Genomic DNA, 20,485 nt, shown 5'->3' with positions numbered 1-20,485 from the left:
CAACCAAACTGGATATAAGAGAACCTGGCTCAAATGTCACAACCAATTTAAAATCCCTTGTTGTACTCTGAGAAAATGGGACAGAGAAAAATGTGAATAGAGGTGGATGTGGGGTGTTTGTCAAGCTTGGTGTTCCGTTCATGGAAATGGAATGTAATGCTGAACTGGAATGGAATATTATCAAAAACCCTTGCACAAGCTGTTTCCATCATAAAATCTATTATCCCTGCCAACAGCTGATCTATAACATGCTTCAGGAGATCTTATGTGAGTGCAAAGGGGTGATTCTTTGCTGTGGTGACCTCAAAAGCCACAATATTCTATGGGGCTCCAATTTTACCGATAAAAATGGTGATGCATCAAAATATCGATCAATTCGACTTGGTACTTTCGAATGATAGTAATGGGAACTTTAGCAATCCATCCACGACACAGACTTTAGCAATCAACCTCACCTTTGTCTCATCTGTATCAGTGAGGTGCGAATGGAGGATTCACAAAGACAGTTTGGGTAGTGACCACTTCCTCAAATTGGAAAGAGAATTATAAGATGATTTAGACAGATTCCCTTGGAATTTTTCCAAGACCAACTGGGGTCCATATTTTCTAGCCAATACTCCAAGGAAGTGAGGGAAGAGCTTGCTAATTGAAAGCGTTGACAATTTTAATAGTAATGTGGTGATAATTCCTTTCAGTGTGCTGGTTGATAATGATGGTGTTTAAACCAGGTAATGAGGATGTTTAATCCAGAACAAAGAAATCTCACTCACATTTAAAACATAATGACGTGTTGAAAATGAAGTCAGGTTGATGATTATTCCTTCTATCGTCTCTCCAGCTGTTGGTGAAGAAGTAATGATTCCTTGGCATCGAGCCGCTGCAGACTTAAAAATGGCGCAGAATGCAAAAAGCATAGAATGATCAAAAAAAGTTGTCAAAACCAGTAAGTTGTCAAAAAAGATCAAAAGTTAGTTGTCGTAGTGGATGTTCAGCCAAACAAATGGAATCCACTTCTCTCAATGGTCTTGGTGGTGCAGAACAAAAGTCACTATTAAATATTGACGTGACGAGTGACATGAATAAAATGAGAAAGTCTTGCAAAGAAAAGCACGCTTCCAGCTCCTGATCATGTCGTCAGACGAGCTGACGCTATTAGCTCTCTGTAAGGAAGGCGAAGTGTTGACCCAAAAACTAACTCCACTGTGCTGCAACCCAGATCAGCTTTCGCTGTGGCACGTATGCCCAAAAGTACTACCCAGTAGGTTTTCCATCCAGCGATGTGCGTCTGCTTGTGCTCCGAGTGAGGACTTAACCGGTTAATGGAACTGTTTGACAAGCCCGTTTGCATCGGTGTGGTAAGTAGATCTGGTGTGTTTACTTTCAAGTAATTCAGTCAGAGTTTTGAAAAGTGTGGACTCGAACTATCATCCTCGGTCAGTAGTGATAATAGATGGGACACCAAACAGTGCAACTCATCTGGAAACGAAAGCCGTGGTTATGGTCTCCGCCGTTATGCCAGGTGTTGGAATAGCTTCCGGCTACCTAGTAAAATGGTTAAGGCACGTGAGTAGATATGTGTTACTGCCAGATGGTGGAAGACGACCGAATAAATCAATGAGCACGTGCTCAAAACAGGCATCAAGTGATACACAGGTACCTCATGGTGTTATCGTGCGACGATGCATTTTCGCTTGTTGACACTGCAGACAGGCTCTGGACCACTTTCTCACATCGCGGTTGATTCCAGACAAAACATTGAGTCACAAGGTGCTGCGTTGCTTTGATACCAAGGTGAGATATGTAGATTGTGCAAGGCATCAAATACGGCACACGTCTGAACTCAGCAGGACAAAATGGACGAGAAGTGCCAGTGGATAGGTCGCAAACAATAGTACCTTCAATAATAGGGAGAAGTACTTCACTGAACATGAGTGATGTGGAGCTGGCTCGGAGATGCTGCAGTTCCTCGTCCCCCTGCTGCGCCTTGGCCAGCCTGTTTAAATCAATAAAGGTCGTTATGTCAAGTTTGTTGATATTGAGCTGTGACAGAGCGTCAGCTATGTACAGTATTTTCCTTATCGCTCACGTGACGTATATTGGTGGTAAATTGAGAAATGTAATCAAGGTGTCGGACCACTCTTGGTGAATAGCGATCAGGTGTTGCCTGGAAAGCACATGTTAATGGCTTACGGTCAGTGTAAACACAGAACTGCATATCCTCAAGCACGTGACCAAAAAAAATGCAGATTGCGAGATAAACTGCCAGCAACTCGTGACTAAAGGTGTTATACCTGTCTCTGCTGGCTGCAACCTTTTGGAAAAAAAGGAAATGGGCTCCCACTTTCATTCCACATGCTGTTGGAATAGACCACCCAATGCCACATCCGACGCACACACCATGATACATAGCAGGGTTTAAAATACGTGCTGGTCCAGGTGCCAATGGCCACCAAAGATTCTGTCAACACAAAGATTCCATCAAAATCTGGCCGCATCTTCTGGTAATGATGGACAAGGATTTTACAAATGACGCTTCAGAACCCTTAATTATATTGTAAGGGGATATTGGGACTTCTGGATGTGACGGAGGGGTGTGACGCGTTGGATGGGCGCAAAGTGTTGGACTTGTGCAGGCCGAGCATTGTGTGGTGCGCTGGGCTGGATCGTTGCCCAGATTGTGATTACACCCAAGGCTGATGAATACAGCTGCGTCCTGTTTGAATACCCCATTTCTCGGTCTTCATAAACGAATTCTTACAATGGCGTAGTCGGCAGAGGACATTGCAATATGAAAACTGTCGTTGGTGAAGACACACCCAAGGTCTCGTGCTGTGTGGGTGATCGAGTCGATTATTATACGAGGCGACTGGTGCGAGTTTGTCTTGCTTTTTCTGGTGAGACTGTTGCCGATTCATCCGATATGGCAGACCGTGCTGCATACTTGAATAGATATACAGCAGATTACATTGGTAGAGTGTGTGAGATTAATCACATTGATATTAATGAGGTGAAAACTAAGCAGGAAAGGATTACATGCTTGTGTGAGTTGCCTAATTTGGTTGAGGAAAATCCCACCAGGCCCAGTCTTGGTGCTGACAATTTTATACGCGTTATGCAACAAATGGAAAGCTCTCATAGGTACGAGACAGATCAGTTATGTTCGTCATTATTGTGGGTCCTGAGAAACAGTGATCCTCATGCAGGTCTCCAGCTGTCAGGCCTTCATAAACTCAGTAGTGATGATGACATATCATGCTACCTCAGCACCTTTGAACGCATTGCAACTGCTGCTGGGAAGTTGAGAGAGGAATGGTCTCAACCTTTGGAGCCGTATTTGACGGGAACGGCCCAACAAGCTTTTCATGCATTGAACAATGATGAAAAGAACAACTATGACCAGGTTGTTGAAGCTATTAGATGCAGATACCATCTCACTCCGGAGGCCTACAAGTTGAAGTTTAAGACTGATTCCAAGTGTGGTGATGAAACGTTTGAAGAGTTTGGCAATAGGCTACAGAACCATTTCTTCAGATGGTTACAAATCACCCAGTCCACAGCTGACCTGCCTGAAGAAAGTAGGTGCCTCAATCTGATCATGATTAATCAATTTCTGAGCACAGTCTCAGATGGAACATTGAGGTTGAAACTACAGGAGTACAATGCTACTTCCCTGATCAGATTGGCGAGGACAGCTGACGAGCTCCTTCTCCATCGGCGGTCAAACATCACATACGTGGGTGGTGAACCCACCCCAAAGTCCAGCCGTGAGGCGACCGGGAATCACCACTCAAATCCCACGAAGGAACACATACAACATCAATTGCCATCATCGTGGACAGTTAGGACATAGGGCTGCAGAGTGCCCTACCCATCCATCTCCTCAGCTGCCAACTCGTACGCATACTCAAGGATCTCAACCGTCAGAAACCATGCATGAAGGAAAGCCTCCCAAATGCAACTTCATTGCACTCCATCAAGGGACCATGCCAATGATAGACATCATTATGAATTGCCAGAATGTTACCACGGAAGCTTTGGTCGACACCAGGTCAAGTGTGTCCCTGATAACAGATGAACTTTGTTCGAAGCTATTCATCTCCCAAACAGTCTCCAAAAGGGAGGAGGCTTTTAGTGATGGTAGATGGTACAAAACTGAACCCAAAGGGAACCATTGTGGTGGATGTTGGAGCTGGTGGCAAAGACACGGCAATCACCTTTCATGTTGTGCAACACTTGCCAGCACCCAGTCTTCTGGGCATGGATTTTGTTCGGGAAGTTCAACTGATCTTGGACTTTAGTGAGGGTTGTTTTAGTACTGGTGGCAGGTATGGTTAGTCTGTGAAGTTTCCCCCTGCATGGAATCCAAGCCCCAGCACAACCAGAAACAGACTATGATGTTGAGGTAGAGGAACTTCCCACTAGATCGAGCCTTCTCCACGGTAAGATTACCCTGACCCCAGATGAACAGTAAGAACTAAATTAGATAATCATTGAGTTTCCTGAAGTTTTCACCAAAGATCCTGGCCACACTGATGTTGCCCAACACCACATTGATGTGGGAGATACTGTCCCTGTTCATTCACAGCCATACCACTTGGGACCAGAACGCAGAGAAGCACTTCAAACAACAACATGCATTTTAAGGCCATTTTCCCTGCTAGAGCAGGGGTGAGCCTTGTGGTCCCCATGACAATCTTCTCCATCTTGCCCTATTTTCAGCATCTCTCCTTGTTAACCCCCTTGCCCGCATTTCTTCTTCCACCATCTTCAGCCAAGTCTTTCTCAGTCTTCCCCGTCCTCTACTTCCTTCTACATTCATTTCCATCACTCTTCTTAACCAGTCACTTTCATCCTTCCTCAACACATGACCAAACCATCTCAACCTGTTCCTCTTCACAGCATCAATCACAGGCTCTATTCCCATCATTTTTCGCAATTCATCATTTGTCTTCCTCTCTCTCAACGATACTCCGCACATCCATCGAACCATTCGCATTTCCACCCTTTCCAACCTTCGTTGCTGCTCTACGTTCATTACCCATGTCTCGCTCCCATAAATCATAACACTTCTCACACATGCAGCATACACCTTTCCCTTCAGCTTCAACGACACTCCCCTCCTCATCAGCACGCCACTCAGTTCCCGAAACTTCTTCGATGCACATCTCACTCTAGCAACCGTTGCCGAGTCTGATCCACCTTCTCCATTCAGCATGTCTCCGAGGTAGCAAAATGTTTTCACACCTTCCAGCTTCACGCCGTCTCCAAGATCCAACTCAACATTCCCTCCATGTGCAGCTCCCTCTGTGCACACCTTACATTTGAATGTAGCTGCCACACTGGTTAATGACCCTCTCAGGCCACTGCGGTTTTGATGAACCCACTCAGCACACATTGTACATTGAATGGAGTTCAGTCCGACACCCTTCCTGCACACAGCACACGGCCACTTCCCAGTTCTTTCCACCTCACCACATACTTTACCACTTGCCATCACCTTCGTCTTTCCGATATTCACCTTCAGACCTTTTGTCTCCATACATTCCTTCCACTTGTTCATCTTTTCCTTCAGTCCATCGATACTTTCCGCAATCAACACCAGATCATCTGCATACAACAACTCCCACGGTAAACCCTCCTTTACGTTCTGAGCCAGCACCTCCATCACAACTACAAATAGTAGTCGACTTAGTACCGACCCCTGATGCACTCCCACCTTCACCTCAAACTCACCACTGTTCCCGTCCTTCGTCCTTACAGCTGTGCACGCTCTTTTGTACATTGCCATCACGACTCTGATCAACCATTCCTCCACTCCTAACTTCCTCATTGCCCACGTCAATACTTTGCGTGGAACCCTATCGAATGCTTTCTCCAGATCAACAAACCCAAGAAACAACTTCTTCCTCTTCTCCATGTACTTCACCTGCAACTGCCTCACAATAAAAAGCGCGTCTGTCGTTCCTCTTCCTGGCATAAATCCAAACTGCATTTCGTCGATCTTCACTTTCTTCCTTATCCTCCTCTCCAACACCCTTTACAATACCTTCATTCCATGCTCCAATAACTTTATCGCTCGGTACGAGCCACACTCTAGAGGGTCACCTTTCCCCTTGTATAGAGGGACGAGGGTACTCAGTTCCCAATCCACTGGAATGCGGCCTTCTTTCACGGCCAGATTACAGATCTCTGTCATTCTCTTCACACCCCAACTTTCTGCTGCCTTCAACATATCTCCCACAACTCCTGTCGGCCCTCCCGCTTTTCTACTCTTTATTGCTTTTATCGCTTGACGGACTTCCGGTCCCTCGAGCGACGAGGCTTGCTTCGATCTCTCCACGGCATCAAAGTTTGAGTGTTTTCCCGTTCGTGTCTTGGTCAGGTTTCCGCTAGGTATTTTGTTGTGTATGTGTTATTGTGTGTTTCTATTTGGTTTTGGTTTTGTAGTTGTTGCAAATTTGTGTGCAATTAGTCGTTTTTTTGTTTGCACCTCGTGCGCGGCCTGGTCTCGCTGGGCTCCCTCCCCCCGGTCAGTGTTTTGTGAATATGGGCTCTTTCCTTCATAGTATTTGCTTGTTTCTTCGATTTTCTTTTCTCCCCCCTACCTCTCATGAACATTTTACCCATTGTCCAGCATTTTGAAAACAGAACAAACAAATAAACAAAGAAAAAAAAATTCTATATTAATTCTTTCTCTCCTCCCGGACACGTGCTTGTTCGTTCTCCTCCTCGTCTCGACTTTTGCCCCGCCCCCTATATCTCGTTTTTCTTCCACCTCTGCTCCTGCTTTCTCAATCCACGTTCTCACTGAGAGACTTTTCCCAGATTGTATTTCATGGTTTTGTTTAAATATGTATAAACCGCAGCCGTGATGCTGACGCCCCCCCCCCCGAATTTCCATGTTTTAAACGTTTCCCAGTGTGTACCCTGGATTAGAATAGGTACACCGCATCCCTGCGTGTCGTCAGAGACAACTAAGAGGGTTGGCGTCAGGAATGGCATCTGGCCATAAAAACATTGCCTCAAAAAGAGAACCATGACAATTACAACTACATATGGGCAGCGTACAGCCCGAAGCGGAGATCAGTTTCTGAGATTTGGGACATGGAATGTAGGGACAATGACAGGGAGATCAGGAGAAGTGGTGGAAGTATTGGTCAGAAGAAGAGTGGACATATGTTGTGTGCAAGAGATGAGATGGAAGGGAAGTGGTGTGAGAATGGTGAAGGGTCGGCAGGGACAGAAATACAAGTTTGTGTGGCAAGGGTGCCCAGAAGGCATGGATGGTGTTGGTGTCCTGTTTTCTGAGGAGTTTGTAGACAGTGTGGTGAGTGTGACTAGAGTGAGTGATAGGTTGATGATGGTGAAAATGATTGGAAAGCTCTTGGTGAACGTCATCTCGGGATATGCTCCGCAGGTTGGTCCCAGCGATGAAGAGCAGGACAAGTTCTGGTGTGCGATAGAGAAGCTGATGGAAAACGTGAAAGATGAGGAAGTTGTTGTGGTAGGAGGAGACCTAAATGGACATGTGGGAAGGAGTATGGATGGTTTTGACGGAGTTCATGGGGGTTACGGATATGGTGTGAGAAATGGAGAAGGTGAAAGGATTTTGGAGTTTGCTGCTGGAGCTGATTTGTTGATTTGTAATACTCAGTTCCAGAAAGAGGATAATAAGCTCGTTACATACACGTCAGGTGGGTCGACGACAACCGTTGACTACCTGATGGTGCGTAGGCAAGATAGGGGGCACCTCCGAGACACAAAGGTGATCCCGGGGGAGGAGGCTGTTTCACAGCACCACTTGGTTGTCTGCGACATAAGGGTGAAAGGTGCGAGGAGAGCTCGGCGGGTGAAGTACCAACCGAGAATAAAGGTGTGGAGGTTGAAAGAGGAGCCCGTAAGGGAGGCATTAAAGGAGAGGCTGAGTAGGGTCGAGGATGATGTGGTTGAGCTTGAAAGTGGTTGGATGTCAATGAAAGCTAGTCTGTTGGGAGCCGTTGGTGAGGTATGTGGATGGACAAAAGGACCACTGAGGCACTCGGAGACTTGGTGGTGGGATGATGAAGTTGGAAAGAGGATTGATGAGAAGAGGAAGAAGTTCAAGGAGTGGCAGAAGGCGAAGGGTACGGGAGCAGAAACAGCAGAGCATGAAAGTTATAAGGCAGCCAGGAAGGCTGCAAAGAAAGAGGTAGCAAAGGCGCAGGAGGCATGGAGGAAAATGATCGGAGAATGCTTCGATTCGGAAGAGGGTCAGAAAGCAGTATTCAGGATTGCAAAGCAGATAGCAAAAGAGAGGTGTGATGTGATGGGGTGAGTTGCTTGAAGGATGAAGTGGGACAAATCGTTGTCGACCCAGATGGAATTAAAGGAAGATGGAAAAGATATATGGAAATGCTGTTGAATACAGAGAATAAATGGGATGGCAACATAGAGAGTAACCCAGTTTTAGGACCGGCAGAGAAGATAACTGAGAAGGAAGTTGAGGATGCGATAAAAGCAGTGAAGGGTAGAAAAGCGGGAGGGCCGACGGGAGTTGTGGGAGATATGTTGAAGGCAGCAGGAAGTTGGGGTGTGAAGAGAATGACAGAGATCTGTAATCTGGTGGTGAAAGAAGGCCGCATTCCAGTGGATTGGGAACCGAGTACCCTCGTCCCCCTATACAAGGGGAAAGGTGACCCTCTGGAGTGTGGCTCGTACCGAGCGATAAAGTTATTGGAGCATGGAATGAAGGTATTGGAAAGGGTGTTGGAGAGGAGGATGAGGAAGAAAGTGAAGATCGACGAAATGCAGTTTGGATTTATGCCAGGAAGAGGAACGACAGACACGCTTTTCATTGTGAGGCAGTTGCAGGAGAAGTACATGGAGAAGAGGAAGAAGTTGTTTCTTGGGTTTGTTGATCTGGACAAAGCATTCGATAGGGTTCCACGCAAAGTATTGACATGGGCATTGAGGAAGTTAGGGGTGGAGGAATGGTTGATCAGAGTAGTGATGGCAATGTACAAAAGAGCGCGCACAGCTGTAAGGACGAAGGACGGGAACAGTGGTGAGTTTGAGGTGAAGGTGGGAGTGCATCAGGGGTCGGTACTAAGTCCACTACTATTTGTAGCTGTGATGGAGGTGCTGGCTCAGAACGTAAAGGAGGGTTTACCATGGGAGTTGTTGTATGCAGATGATCTGGTGTTGATTGCAGAAAGTATGGATGGACTGAAGGAAAATATGAACAAGTGGAAGGAATGTATGGAGACAAAAGGTCTGAAGGGGAATATCGGAAAGACGAAGGTGATGGCAAGTGGTAAAGCATGTGGTGAGGTGGAAAGAACTGGGAAGTGGCCCTGTGCTGTGTGCAGGAAGGGTGTCGGAGTGAACTCCATTCAATGTACAATGTGCGCTGAGTGGGTTCATCAAAAATGTAGTGGTCTGAGAGGGTCATTAACCAGTGTGGCAGCTACATTCAAATGTAAGGTGTGCACAGAGGGAGCTGCAGATGGAGGAAATGTTGAGTTGGATCTTGGAGACGGCGTGAAGCTGGAAGGTGTGAAAACATTTTGCTACCTTGGACACATGCTGAATGGAGAAGGTGAATCAGACTCGGCAACGGTTGCTAGAGTGAGATGTGCATGGAAGAAGTTTTGGGAACTGAGTGGCGTGCTGATAATGAGGGGAGTGTCGTTGAAGCTGAAGGGAAAGGTGTATGCTGCATGTGTGAGAAGTGTTATGATTTATGGGAGCGAGACATGGGTAATGAACGTAGAGCAGCAACGAAGGTTGGAAAGGGTGGAAATGCGAATAGTTCGACGGATGTGCGGAGTATCGTTGAGAGAGAGGAAGACAAATGATGAATTGCGAAAGATGATGGGAATAGAGCCTGTGATTGATGCTGTGAAGAGGAACAGGTTGAGATGGTTTGGTCATGTGTTGAGGAAGGATGAAAGTGACTGGTTGAGAAGAGTGATGGAAATGAATGTATAAGGAAGTAGAGGACGGGGAAGACTGAGAAAGACTTGGCTAAAGATGGTGGAAGAAGAAATGCGGGGAAGGGGGTTAACAAGGAGAGATGCAGAAAATAGGGCAAAATGGAGAAGATCGTCATGGGGACTGCAAGGCTAACCCCCGCTCTAGTAGGGAAAATGGGCCTTTAAAATGCATGTTGTTGTTGTTGTTGTTGTTGTATTGCTTTTATCGTTTCCTCAACTTCCTTCTCAGTTATCTTCTCTGCCGGTCCTAAAACTGGGTTACTCTCTATGTTGCCATCCCATTCATTCTCTGTATTCAACAGCATTTCCATATATCGACTGCGGTCCCGCTCACGGTGGCACCACCCGAATACCACTTTATTCGACAAAATGAGGTGCGGCCTACATCTAGGCAAGGCCGCGTGACGTCATCGCGCTTTCACCTTAAAATACTTATTTGATATAAGTTAATATTTTGATATAAGCCTTAGAAAACCAACCCTATAGAAGTCAATACCTCCAACGACATCTGGGTCGACAACGATTTGTCCCACTTCATACTTCAAGCAACTCACCCCCATCACATCTCTTTCGCTATCTGCTTTGCCATCCTGAATACTGCTCTGACCCTCTTCCGAATCCAAGCGTTCTCCGAACATTTTCCGACATGCCTCCTGCGCCTTTGCTACCTCTTTCTTTGCAGCCTTCTTGGCTGCCTTATAACTTTCATGCTCTGCTGTTTCTGCTCTAGTACCCCTCGCCTTCTGCCACTCCTTGAACTTCTTCCTCTTCTCGTCAATCCTCTTTCCAACTTCATCATCCCACCACCATGTTTCCGAGTGCCTCGGTGGTCCTTTTGTCCATCCACATACCTCACCAACGGCTCCCAACAGACTAGCTTTCATTGACATCCAACCACTTTCAAGCTCAACCACATCATCCTCTACCCGACTCAGCCTCTCTTTTAATGCCTCCCTTACTGTCACCTCTTTCAACCTCCAGACCTTCATTCTCGGTTGGTACTTCACCCGCCGAGCTCTCCTCGCACCTTTCACCCTTATTTCGCAGACAACCAAGTGGTGCTGTGAAATAGCCTCCTCCCCCGGGATCACCTTTGTGTCCCGGAGGTGCCCCCTATCTCGCCTACGCACCATCAGGTAGTCAACGGTTGTCGTCGACCCACCTGACGTGTATGTAACAAGCTTATTGTCCTCTTTCTGGAACTGAGTATTACAAATCAACAAATCAGCTCCATCAGCAAATTCCAAAATCCTTTCACCTTCTCCATTTCTCACACCATATCCGTAACCCCCATGAACTCCCTCAAAACCATCCATACTCCATCCCACATGTCCATTTAGGTCTCCTCCTACCACAACAACTTCCTCATCTTTCACGTTTTCCATCAGCTTCTCTATCGCACACCAGAACTTGTCCTTCTCTTCATCGCTTCGACCAACCTGCGGAGCACATCCCGAGATCACGTTCACCAAGAGCTTTCCAATCATCATTTTCCCCATCATCAACCTATCACTCACTCTAGTCACACTCACCACACTGTCTACAAACTCCTCAGAAAACAGGACACCAACACCATTCACACCCTCTAGGCACCCTTGCCACACAAACTTGTATTTCTGTCCCTGCCTACCCTTCACCATTCTCACACCACTTCCCTTCCATCTCGTCTCTTGCACACAACATATGTCCACTCTTCTTCTGACCAATACTTCCACCACTTCTCCTGATCTCCCTGTCGTTGTCCCTACATTCCATGTCCCAAACCTCAGAAACCGATCTCCACTTCGGGCTGTACCCTGCCCATATGTAGTTGTAATTGTCATGGTTCTCTTTTTGAGGCAATGTTTTTTTTTTATGGCCGGATGCCCTTCCTGACGCCAACCCTCTTAGTCGTCTCTTACGACACGCAGGGATACGGTGTACCTATTCTAAATCCAGGGTACACACTGGGAAACGTTTAAAACATGGAAATTCTGGGGAGGTGGGGGGGGGGGTCGGGGGTGGGGGGACATCACTGCTGTGGGGGCCCTGTCAGCACCACAACACGTTTGCCCAGTCAGTTCCACGGCGGCCCGGTCAGCACCACACCACGTTTGCCCGGTCAAAACCACGGTAGCCCGGTCAGCACCACACCACTTCAGAGAAGCACTTCAGGACGAACTAAATCAGCTCTTGAAAAGCGGAAAGATTGAGCCGTCGACATCGCCATAGGCCTCGCCTGTTGTTATGGTACCAAAAAAGAATGGAAGGTACCGGATGTGTTTTGACTATATGAAGTTGAATGCTGTGACAAAAGTAGATGCTTTCCCCATGCCGACTGTCGATACCATACTAGGATCCCTACATGAAGCCAAGATATTCTCCTCCCTTGACCTACGTAGCAGCTATTGGCAGATGGGTGTTTCCCCTGAGGATGTTGAGAAGACTGCCTTGATCTGTGAGCAAGGCCTCTTCCATTTCAGGGTTCTTCCCTTTGGAGTGGTAAATGGTCCAGTAAGTTCCAAAGGTTGATGACTCAGGTGTTTGGAGATTTGGTTGGTGACGCTGGTTATGTCGATCTCGATGACATAGTGTGTTATTCTTCCAGTGCACAGCAGCATTTTGCTGACTTGCGGGAAGTTCTGCACAGGCGTCACAAATGAGGTACCCATTGTGACTTCAAACGGACTGAGACAAGATCCAGAAAAGGTTTCAGCCATTTGCAGCTATACAGCACCTACAAAAATAAAGGAACTGGAACGTTATCATGGTATGGGATGGAATTGGACTGAAGACTGTCAGCTTTTGTGATGTTGAAGGAGGGGCTGATGACCGAGCCAATCCTTGGTTATCCAAATGAGACATTTACTGTACATATAGATGCCAGCAACGTAGGACGTGGCACAGTGTTGATGCAAAAACAGGGATCCAGTACCATGACTATTGCCTACGCAAGTCGAACTCTCACTAAGGCAGAGAGGAATTACAGCACAACTGAGAAATAATGCTTTGCAGTTATTTGGGCTCCAGAGAAGTGGAAGCCATATCTGGAAGGTAAACAGTGCTGAGTGGTAACAGATCATCAAGCTCTATGCTGGTTGTTCCGGAAGTCGAAGCAGCAGTCTGGAAGACTGACTCGTTGGATCTTACGGCTAAAAGACTTTACTTTCCAAGTGGTGTACCTTCCGGGCACCCAACATTGTGTTCCTGATGCCTTGTGCAGGATTCCAGAGGTGATGCATATTGTTGGTGTGGTGGTGGATGAGCTGCAGTCTTCCAGCACCTCTTCAATTGATGGAAACCCAGCTGCATGCTCTGCTGCACAGTGCACCCAACCGCAAGATGATCTACTCGATTGGATCCAGTGTGATGATTGTGACTACTGGTACCACCAATGTTGTGTTCACCTCAGAGGGAAACAAGCAGAGGAGATTGACAGATACTCCTGCCCTTCCTGTCAATCTCGCATCTCCAAGCCTCGAGAGAAAGCATGGGTCATCGTCAACCACCCTGCAGAATTGCACTCTAAACATGGAGGCAGTACTAAAGGAGCAGCAACGGGACCCTGAACTGCGCAACATCATCTAGAATCTGGAGAAGGCAGATATTCGGGGGAAACCGGAGTCTGGGACTGCGAACCAGAGGCTGATTCCGACACCATTTCAGTCCTATTATTTGGCTAATGAACAAATCTCTGGTATAAAGGTCATCTTTGTTCCTAAAGAGGATGTTGCTGCCCATGGTTCAAAGATTGAATCGAGACTGAAAAATGCCAAGCCAGTGCCAGGCACAGGGAGCCATCATAGGTTTATACCAGTATCCAATGATGAAATGCAAATGTGTATATCAGCTCTCGAGCGACAGTAAGCACAGCCGTAAAGGTTGGTTTAGCTGAACCCACCGTGGATGATGAATTTCCAAGTGAACTAGAAGTGAAGCCAGGGCAGTATGAGGCTGTAGTGTATGATGATGAATGGTAAGTTGGCTGCGTTGTACAAAGATATGATGAACATAGAGACATAATGGTCAATTTCATGCACATAATGGTCAATGTGATGCTTTTTCTCATCAACCTGGATGCACAGGTAATATCCCCAGCAATATCACTCGCAGGCTGTTTTCCAGACATGATTCCGGGACTGTACGAATGAGCGATGGCACTGGCGGCTAGGGACACACGTGTGGAGATGCTTGCTATGATGCTAAACGCTAATGAGTCATTGGATTTATGAGATGCCGAAGACCACAGGATGCATTTCCTTCGTACATACACTATATGTGGTGGATTTTGGATGCTTGACTGATTTTGCTGGATTTTTTTGATGGACGTTTCCCCCCCCCAATTTTATCGAGTGTAATGCAAAAAAGCATTCTAAGCGGTAGCGTTATAAGAGGTATGCCTGTATACTAGTGGGGCACTCGTGGGAAACCCACGGACATAGACATGCACGACATTTGGACATCTTGAATTAGATGCTGCACAGAGTTTTACAAAATGGTTAGGTCTTTGGTCTTCTGCAGACAATCAACGAAAATTCATTTCTACGGTAGAAGGCAGGCGATCTTCAAGGACAGCTTTCCCGATGTCTTCCCGTTCACGCTCGAACACAGTCTTGTAACATGTGTTGTAAGGATTAACGTCAGATAATATGTTGTGCAGTTCCCGCCATCAATTCTTGCAAACATCTGATTCTCAGGGCGATTCATACTTGCCTTTGTAGCTTGAATAGTCTCCAAAATAAAATAAAAATGGGCAAATTTTGGTTGCTCATTTCCATTTGATGGATGTAATGAAACATAGCAATGATAAATTTGACCATGGGTTTACAGTATTGTCCATGTCCTGGAGAAGAAGAGATCTGAACACCCATTGATGCAAAAGCCAAAGCCAAATTGTAACTCCAGATATTGTCTTGGAAATTGTGACATTTTCCATCATCACCTTGATAAAGGTGTTGCAGTCGAACAGGTAAGGCAAATAGTGGAGGTAAGTGAACTTTCCCCTTGGAGCACCACAGTGTAAATCAACCCCCTTTTCCTGTTGATTAATTTGTGAAATGTTTCGCAGAACAGTACAAACATGGTGAGGTCACCGGACCGCAAATTATGCTCCTGAACAATATTATCCGATACTTTGTCTGGATTCATTATGGCTGATGTTGTTTATGTTTGCTGAGCACACATTACCCTCTAACGTCTTTGATGCTCAGCATCCCATACAAGTCTGTGTTGAAGTTCATCAGCCGTTTCATTATCCCACCTCATTCTTTTCTTGATGCTTCCCGTGCAAGTCTGTGTTGACGTTCATTGGCCGTCTCGTTCTGTTCCCTCTTTCTGTGGCAACACAAACGAAGCTCCGGCCCTCTACTTACTGGCACAGTACCAAAGAATTGCAACTTTGTATTGTGACCACATCTGAATAATGAAACATTTTATTGTGACCACTGTACGAAGAATACAGCTCAAATGGAAAGGTTCTTGGAAAAAATGTCTTGTGGGCAGTGTGTATGAGCATTACATTACACCCTTATGTCTGGCAAAAACCAAAATTACTCTTTTCATAACAGCATAAAAAGGCGATTTTTTTAATTATAGATTTCAAATAAACTTCTTTAAAGCAGGATATTGCTTTAAAGCAGGATATTGCTAATAAGAACTAAAAAATATTTCTCGGCAATTTCTCCTCTGTTTATTTATTTCCTCTGCATTATGAAAATACATCTACTTTGGGCGGTGTTCAATAGACCGGTCGCAATTGCTCCGACCGAAACATGCATTACCTTGTTTCCTCTGCATGAGTTGTAATCATAATGTATCTTTGTTTCTTCAAAAGTTAAGTTGTTATGATAGAAGACGCGTTTATTCAGTGTTAAAACTAGAACTGCACTCAGTAGAGAGCATACCTCCGCCTGGTTGGCCATATCACTCAATGGTGAAGAATCTCTTTTAAAATTCTACTAGCTGGATCCGGATCCGGATCTTCACCAAAATTGAATCGATTCTTCCTTGTCTCACACACAACCTGTCCAACAAGTTTCGTCCAAATCCATCCATAACTTTTTGAAATATCCTGCTATGTATCGTTTTTTGCCCTATCTCCCAATGGTGAAGAATAACTTTAAAAATTCTAGTAGCCGGATCCAAATCCTGATCTTCACTAAAATCGAATCATTTTGTCGGTGTCATATACGCTACAATTTCGTCCGAATCCGTCCACAACTTTGAGATATTTTGTTCACAAACAAACAGACAGGGGTGAAAACATAACCTCCATTCACCTTTGGTGGCAGAGGTAACATATTGTCGCGCAACTCCGGTTAACATCAGAGTCGCGGATAGCCTAAACGGTCTTATTCGGAGGCAACAACCCAAACACGGATTTTACTATGGCCGCGCGGGAGGGAGAAGGAAAATGGAGGCTGCGGCAAAGCTTACCTGGAGCGCGCCGACTGCAGCTTCGTTTCTGTAAGGGGATTAACTCAAGCGGGCACAGGTTTAACAGGAGATGCAAAATAATACAAGGGTTTATTCAAATAAAAGCAAGGACAGGAAAATACGCGCCAGTAGTAAAATAAGGTGACTAAATTGGGATCCCACACACACACTTCAGAAACAAGAACAAAGGAATGGAATACGAAAAAAATACGTTCGTTATGTAAAGTGTAACTTTACCGTTCTAGTTGGTAAGTTGAGCTCGGGCTTATCTTGTCTTTGTCGTCTTGTTCTTGGCTGCCATCCAACACGGCTCCGTCCGGCCCCGATGTACCCACGAGGTCTCGCTCCAAGCTCCACAACCGCCCGGAGGCCTGAGCCAGCAACCACTCCGTTCGCACACGACGAGGTCCCTCGCTCCAAACTCCAAAGCACCGAGCACCGCTAGAGACTGCCAGAGCATGAGCGTAGATGTCCAAACACCAAGAGAGCAACTCAACTACTCGTCAACTCAGGCCGTGAACTGCGAACCAACTGCCGCACAACTGCTCTGAGCCAACACCTCTTTCAGACTCCAGATCGCACCGGGACTGCCAGGGCCAGGAATCTGCCAGGAATCTCACCGATTGCCAGGCAAACCAACTGCCCGAAATGACGTTCGGCGCTCGTTAATAGATCTGCTGGCCGGTGACGTCAGCCTTGGCGCGCTGCCAACCAATCAGTCTCCTCCACCGACTCGCTCAGGTGCACGCCCACCACGCCACCCCAACACTCGTTCTCTGTTCCTTGGTCATAGCGCGTGGTACTCAAGGTGGATAGGCCTGTCGGAGGTGTAAATGGCGGCGGCCATGCGGCGGTGTCCTGGCCTGGTTTCTTCCTAAGTCATGTCGGGGGAGGGCGTTATTTAGTGTTGCGCTAAGGATCCGTCGGAATGTCTATGTTGGTCTGCAGTGCCAAAAGGGACATAGGTTTGGCTAACCAGGTGAGGACACACAGGGGCGCTACTCTTTAATCCCTACACTACTTAACACTCGAACCTCCTGGTAGATTCACAAGTATACGTTTTAACCCGACAAAACACCTACACATGAAGAACTTATTACAGGTAGTTTTCCTTACCGCCAAACCTCGAAGCATGTTACCTACTCAGCTCTATCTGCTCTACATATCACTACCCACCAGACATAACAATATGGTCATTGTATGGGGGGGGGGGGGGGGGGGGGTTTAGCCACGATTTAAATGCAAATTATTTAAAACCGACGTCAACTCAAACAACGAGTCGTGACCTTTGTTATAATGTATAATACCCAGGGGGGTAACTTATGAAAGCTCGTTTCTAATTTGTGGACAAAAGTCGATGACAAAAAGTCATTTCTGGTTTATTAAAACCGTATATACAGCACTTTATGGGTTAATGCAGTTTAAGTTGGATCTGATCGAGTCTAATCAATTATTTATGTGATGCCAGCAAATTGAGTGTTTGTGGTGGAGAATCCACCAGCTGAACAAGTGCTGACTGGTTCGGAATGTTTTGTGTGAAGGTGTCGGTGGTTCAGTCAGAATGCGAGTACCTCGTAGGTTCTGGATCCAGCAGAGTAAACCGTGTGTGTGTATTTGATGAACTACAATGTATAATAGTAATATAATAGAAGTGGAAAGAAGATGGCAGGAGCATTATTGGAGAGAGGAATAACTGTTGTTGTTTCGTATGTAGCCTGTGGCTGTTGTTGCATCATTTCTGGAAGCACAGCTGTGCGGCTGATTCAGTACCCCTGTTTCCAGTTGACCGGTACTCATTTTGCCTATCTTGGAAGGATGACAGGCTGATTTATGGCCACCGTATTTGAATTTCAAAAAAAAAAAAAGAGGACAGAAGACAAATATATAGAGTATGTGGGGGGAGGAGGGTGTATGTGTATTGATATCTACCAACTCATCATCAGCAGCAAAATTGAATGAATGGTGAAGTTACTACATGCAAATAAGTACATTGAAGTCGTGTGCTCTGCGTACTTATGAGGCTCCATAGGCTTCTGGTGTTCATTACCTCCGCCACCAAAGGTGGATGGAGGTTACGTTTTCACAGCTGTCTGTCTGTTTGTGAACAAAAGATCTCAAAAAAGTTGTGGACGGATTCGGACAAAACTTGGCAGAGATGTAGCGTATGTGACACCGACGACATGATTAGATTTTGGTGAAGATCCGGATTCGGATCCATCTACTAGAATTTTTAAAGTGATTCTTCACCATTGGGAGATAGGGCCAAAACGATACAATTACATAGCAGGATATCTCAAAAAGTTATGGATGGCTTTCGACGAAACTTGTTGGACCGGTTGTGTATGTGACAAGGAAGAATCGATTCAATTTTGGTGAAGATTTTTAAGTGGTTCTTCACCATTGAGTCATATGGCCAACCAGGCGGAGGTAAGCTCTCTACTGAGTGCCGTTCTAGTTGGTAAGGCCACGATCGTGGACGGACAAGCTTTATGGGTTAATCCAACAGCAGAACTACTAGAGTGAGCAGAACTACTAGAGTGAGCAGAACTACTAGAGTGAGCAGAACTACTAGAGTGAGCAGAACTACTAGAGAGCAGAAAAAACGTTACGGTTACCACAGAAACAACAATTAATCGCGCGAAAGCACTGCAATACAATACAATACAAAGTATACCGCAAAGCGCAATACAAAGTTTTAAAAAACCACACGCTCAGGTGGTTCGTTATATAGTATTACAGTTAAACATGACCAATGGAGTAAGGAAATAAATAAATCTGCACTCACCTGAAGTAAAATAATAAACACCAGCGCAAAAACAGTTACTTCCTCCTTGTGCCCGACTGGGACTGTCACAACTGAATGCGCTTCGTCTTCTTCTTCTTACTCTTTTTCTTTTTTCCTCTTCCTGGAATTTCCTTCTTCTTCTTCTTCAGTAGTTGGTGGGACTAAAGATAATTCCACAAAATATCGCACAACTGAACTTTTAAAGAGGTAACAAAAAGATACAATTTGAGCAAATAAGTGATGAGTTTTAATTATTTGACGTTCATAAAAAAACCTCGTTGGAGTTAAACGCTTTCCAAGTACGCCGCCCAGCCATCGACGCAAACTTCAGTTTATGGGCTTGACGTCATGGGTTGTAAATTGTAATGTTTCTTACGTTTGAAACGGGAATATCGTTTCTTAAAAATATATATATATTTATATAAATGGTTCTTAAAGCTACATTATTATAACGAATAAATTAGGTAAAAAATGTCACTTTATTATAATACCGTATCGTCATCACTTACCGGCATACGATGACGTTTCACTCAATCTGCGTCACGTGTTACGCCCACGGAACTCAGGTTACTTTTATTCGATTTTAGTTCTGCTAAAATCCCATTTTAGCTTTAGTTATTTTAAAAATAATAATGCGTTATTATTTAAAAAATTGAATGTGACTTGGTTATATTTTAAAACAATTATTATTTTAAAAATAATCATAAGTAAAATAAATCTTATTATTTTAAAACAAAAGTTTACTTATTAGTTATTACCTCCGCCACCAAAGGTGGATGGAGGTTATGTTTTCACCCCTATCTGTCCGTTTGTCTGTCTGTCTGTCTGTACGTTTGTCTGTCTGTCTGTACGTTTGTCTGTCTGTCTGTACGTTTGTCTGTCTGTCTGTACATTTGTCTGTCTGTCTGTACGTTTGTGAACAAAATATCTCAAAAGGTTGTGGACGGATTCGTACGAGATTTGGCAGAGAGGTTGGGTATGTGACAAGGACGAAATGATTCGATTTTGGTGAAGATCCGGATTCGGATCCGGCTACTAGAATTTTTAAAGTGATTCTTCACCATTGGGAGATAGGGCCAAAACCTATACATAGCAGGATATCTCAAAAAGTTATGGATGGATTTGGATGAAACTTGTTGGAGAGGTTGTGAGTGTGACAAGGAAGAATCGATTCAATTTTGGTGAAGATCCGGATCCGGATCCGGCTAGTAGAATTTTTAAAGTGATTCTTCACCATTGATTGATATGGCCAACCAGACGGAGCTATATGCTCTCTACTGAGTGCAGTTCTAGTTTTTTAAAGTTATTTTAG

At 45.3% G+C, this 20,485-nt stretch overlaps 1 protein-coding gene across 4 annotated transcripts in view; it reads right to left on the bottom strand.

The window, feature by feature from the left end:
- CASP3 (caspase 3) overlaps positions 1-19,305 on the bottom strand; it is a 57,263-nt gene extending 37,958 nt beyond the window's left edge. For 2 of the 4 annotated variants that reach the window (XM_068124360.2, XM_068124361.2), the window contains exons 1-2: positions 19,174-19,268; positions 15,214-15,287 (exon numbers count right to left, since the gene is read on the bottom strand). In XM_068124360.2, the coding sequence (XP_067980461.2) occupies positions 15,214-15,218 (5 nt within the window). In that variant the 5' untranslated portion in view covers positions 15,219-15,287; positions 19,174-19,268. Of the gene's footprint in view, positions 1-15,213; positions 15,288-19,173 lie in introns of all 4 variants that reach the window. The other 2 variants (XM_068124362.2, XM_078783194.1) reach the window with 1 other exon arrangement.
- Positions 19,306-20,485: the final 1,180 nt, after the last annotated feature.

This window comes from Myxine glutinosa, chromosome 8 (assembly GCF_964187855.1).
Source record: "Myxine glutinosa chromosome 8, kmMyxGlut1.1, whole genome shotgun sequence".
NCBI lineage: Eukaryota > Metazoa > Chordata > Myxini > Myxiniformes > Myxinidae > Myxine > Myxine glutinosa.
The sequence above is the reverse complement of the archived record's forward strand: the minus strand, read 5'-3'. Positions and strand labels throughout refer to the sequence as shown.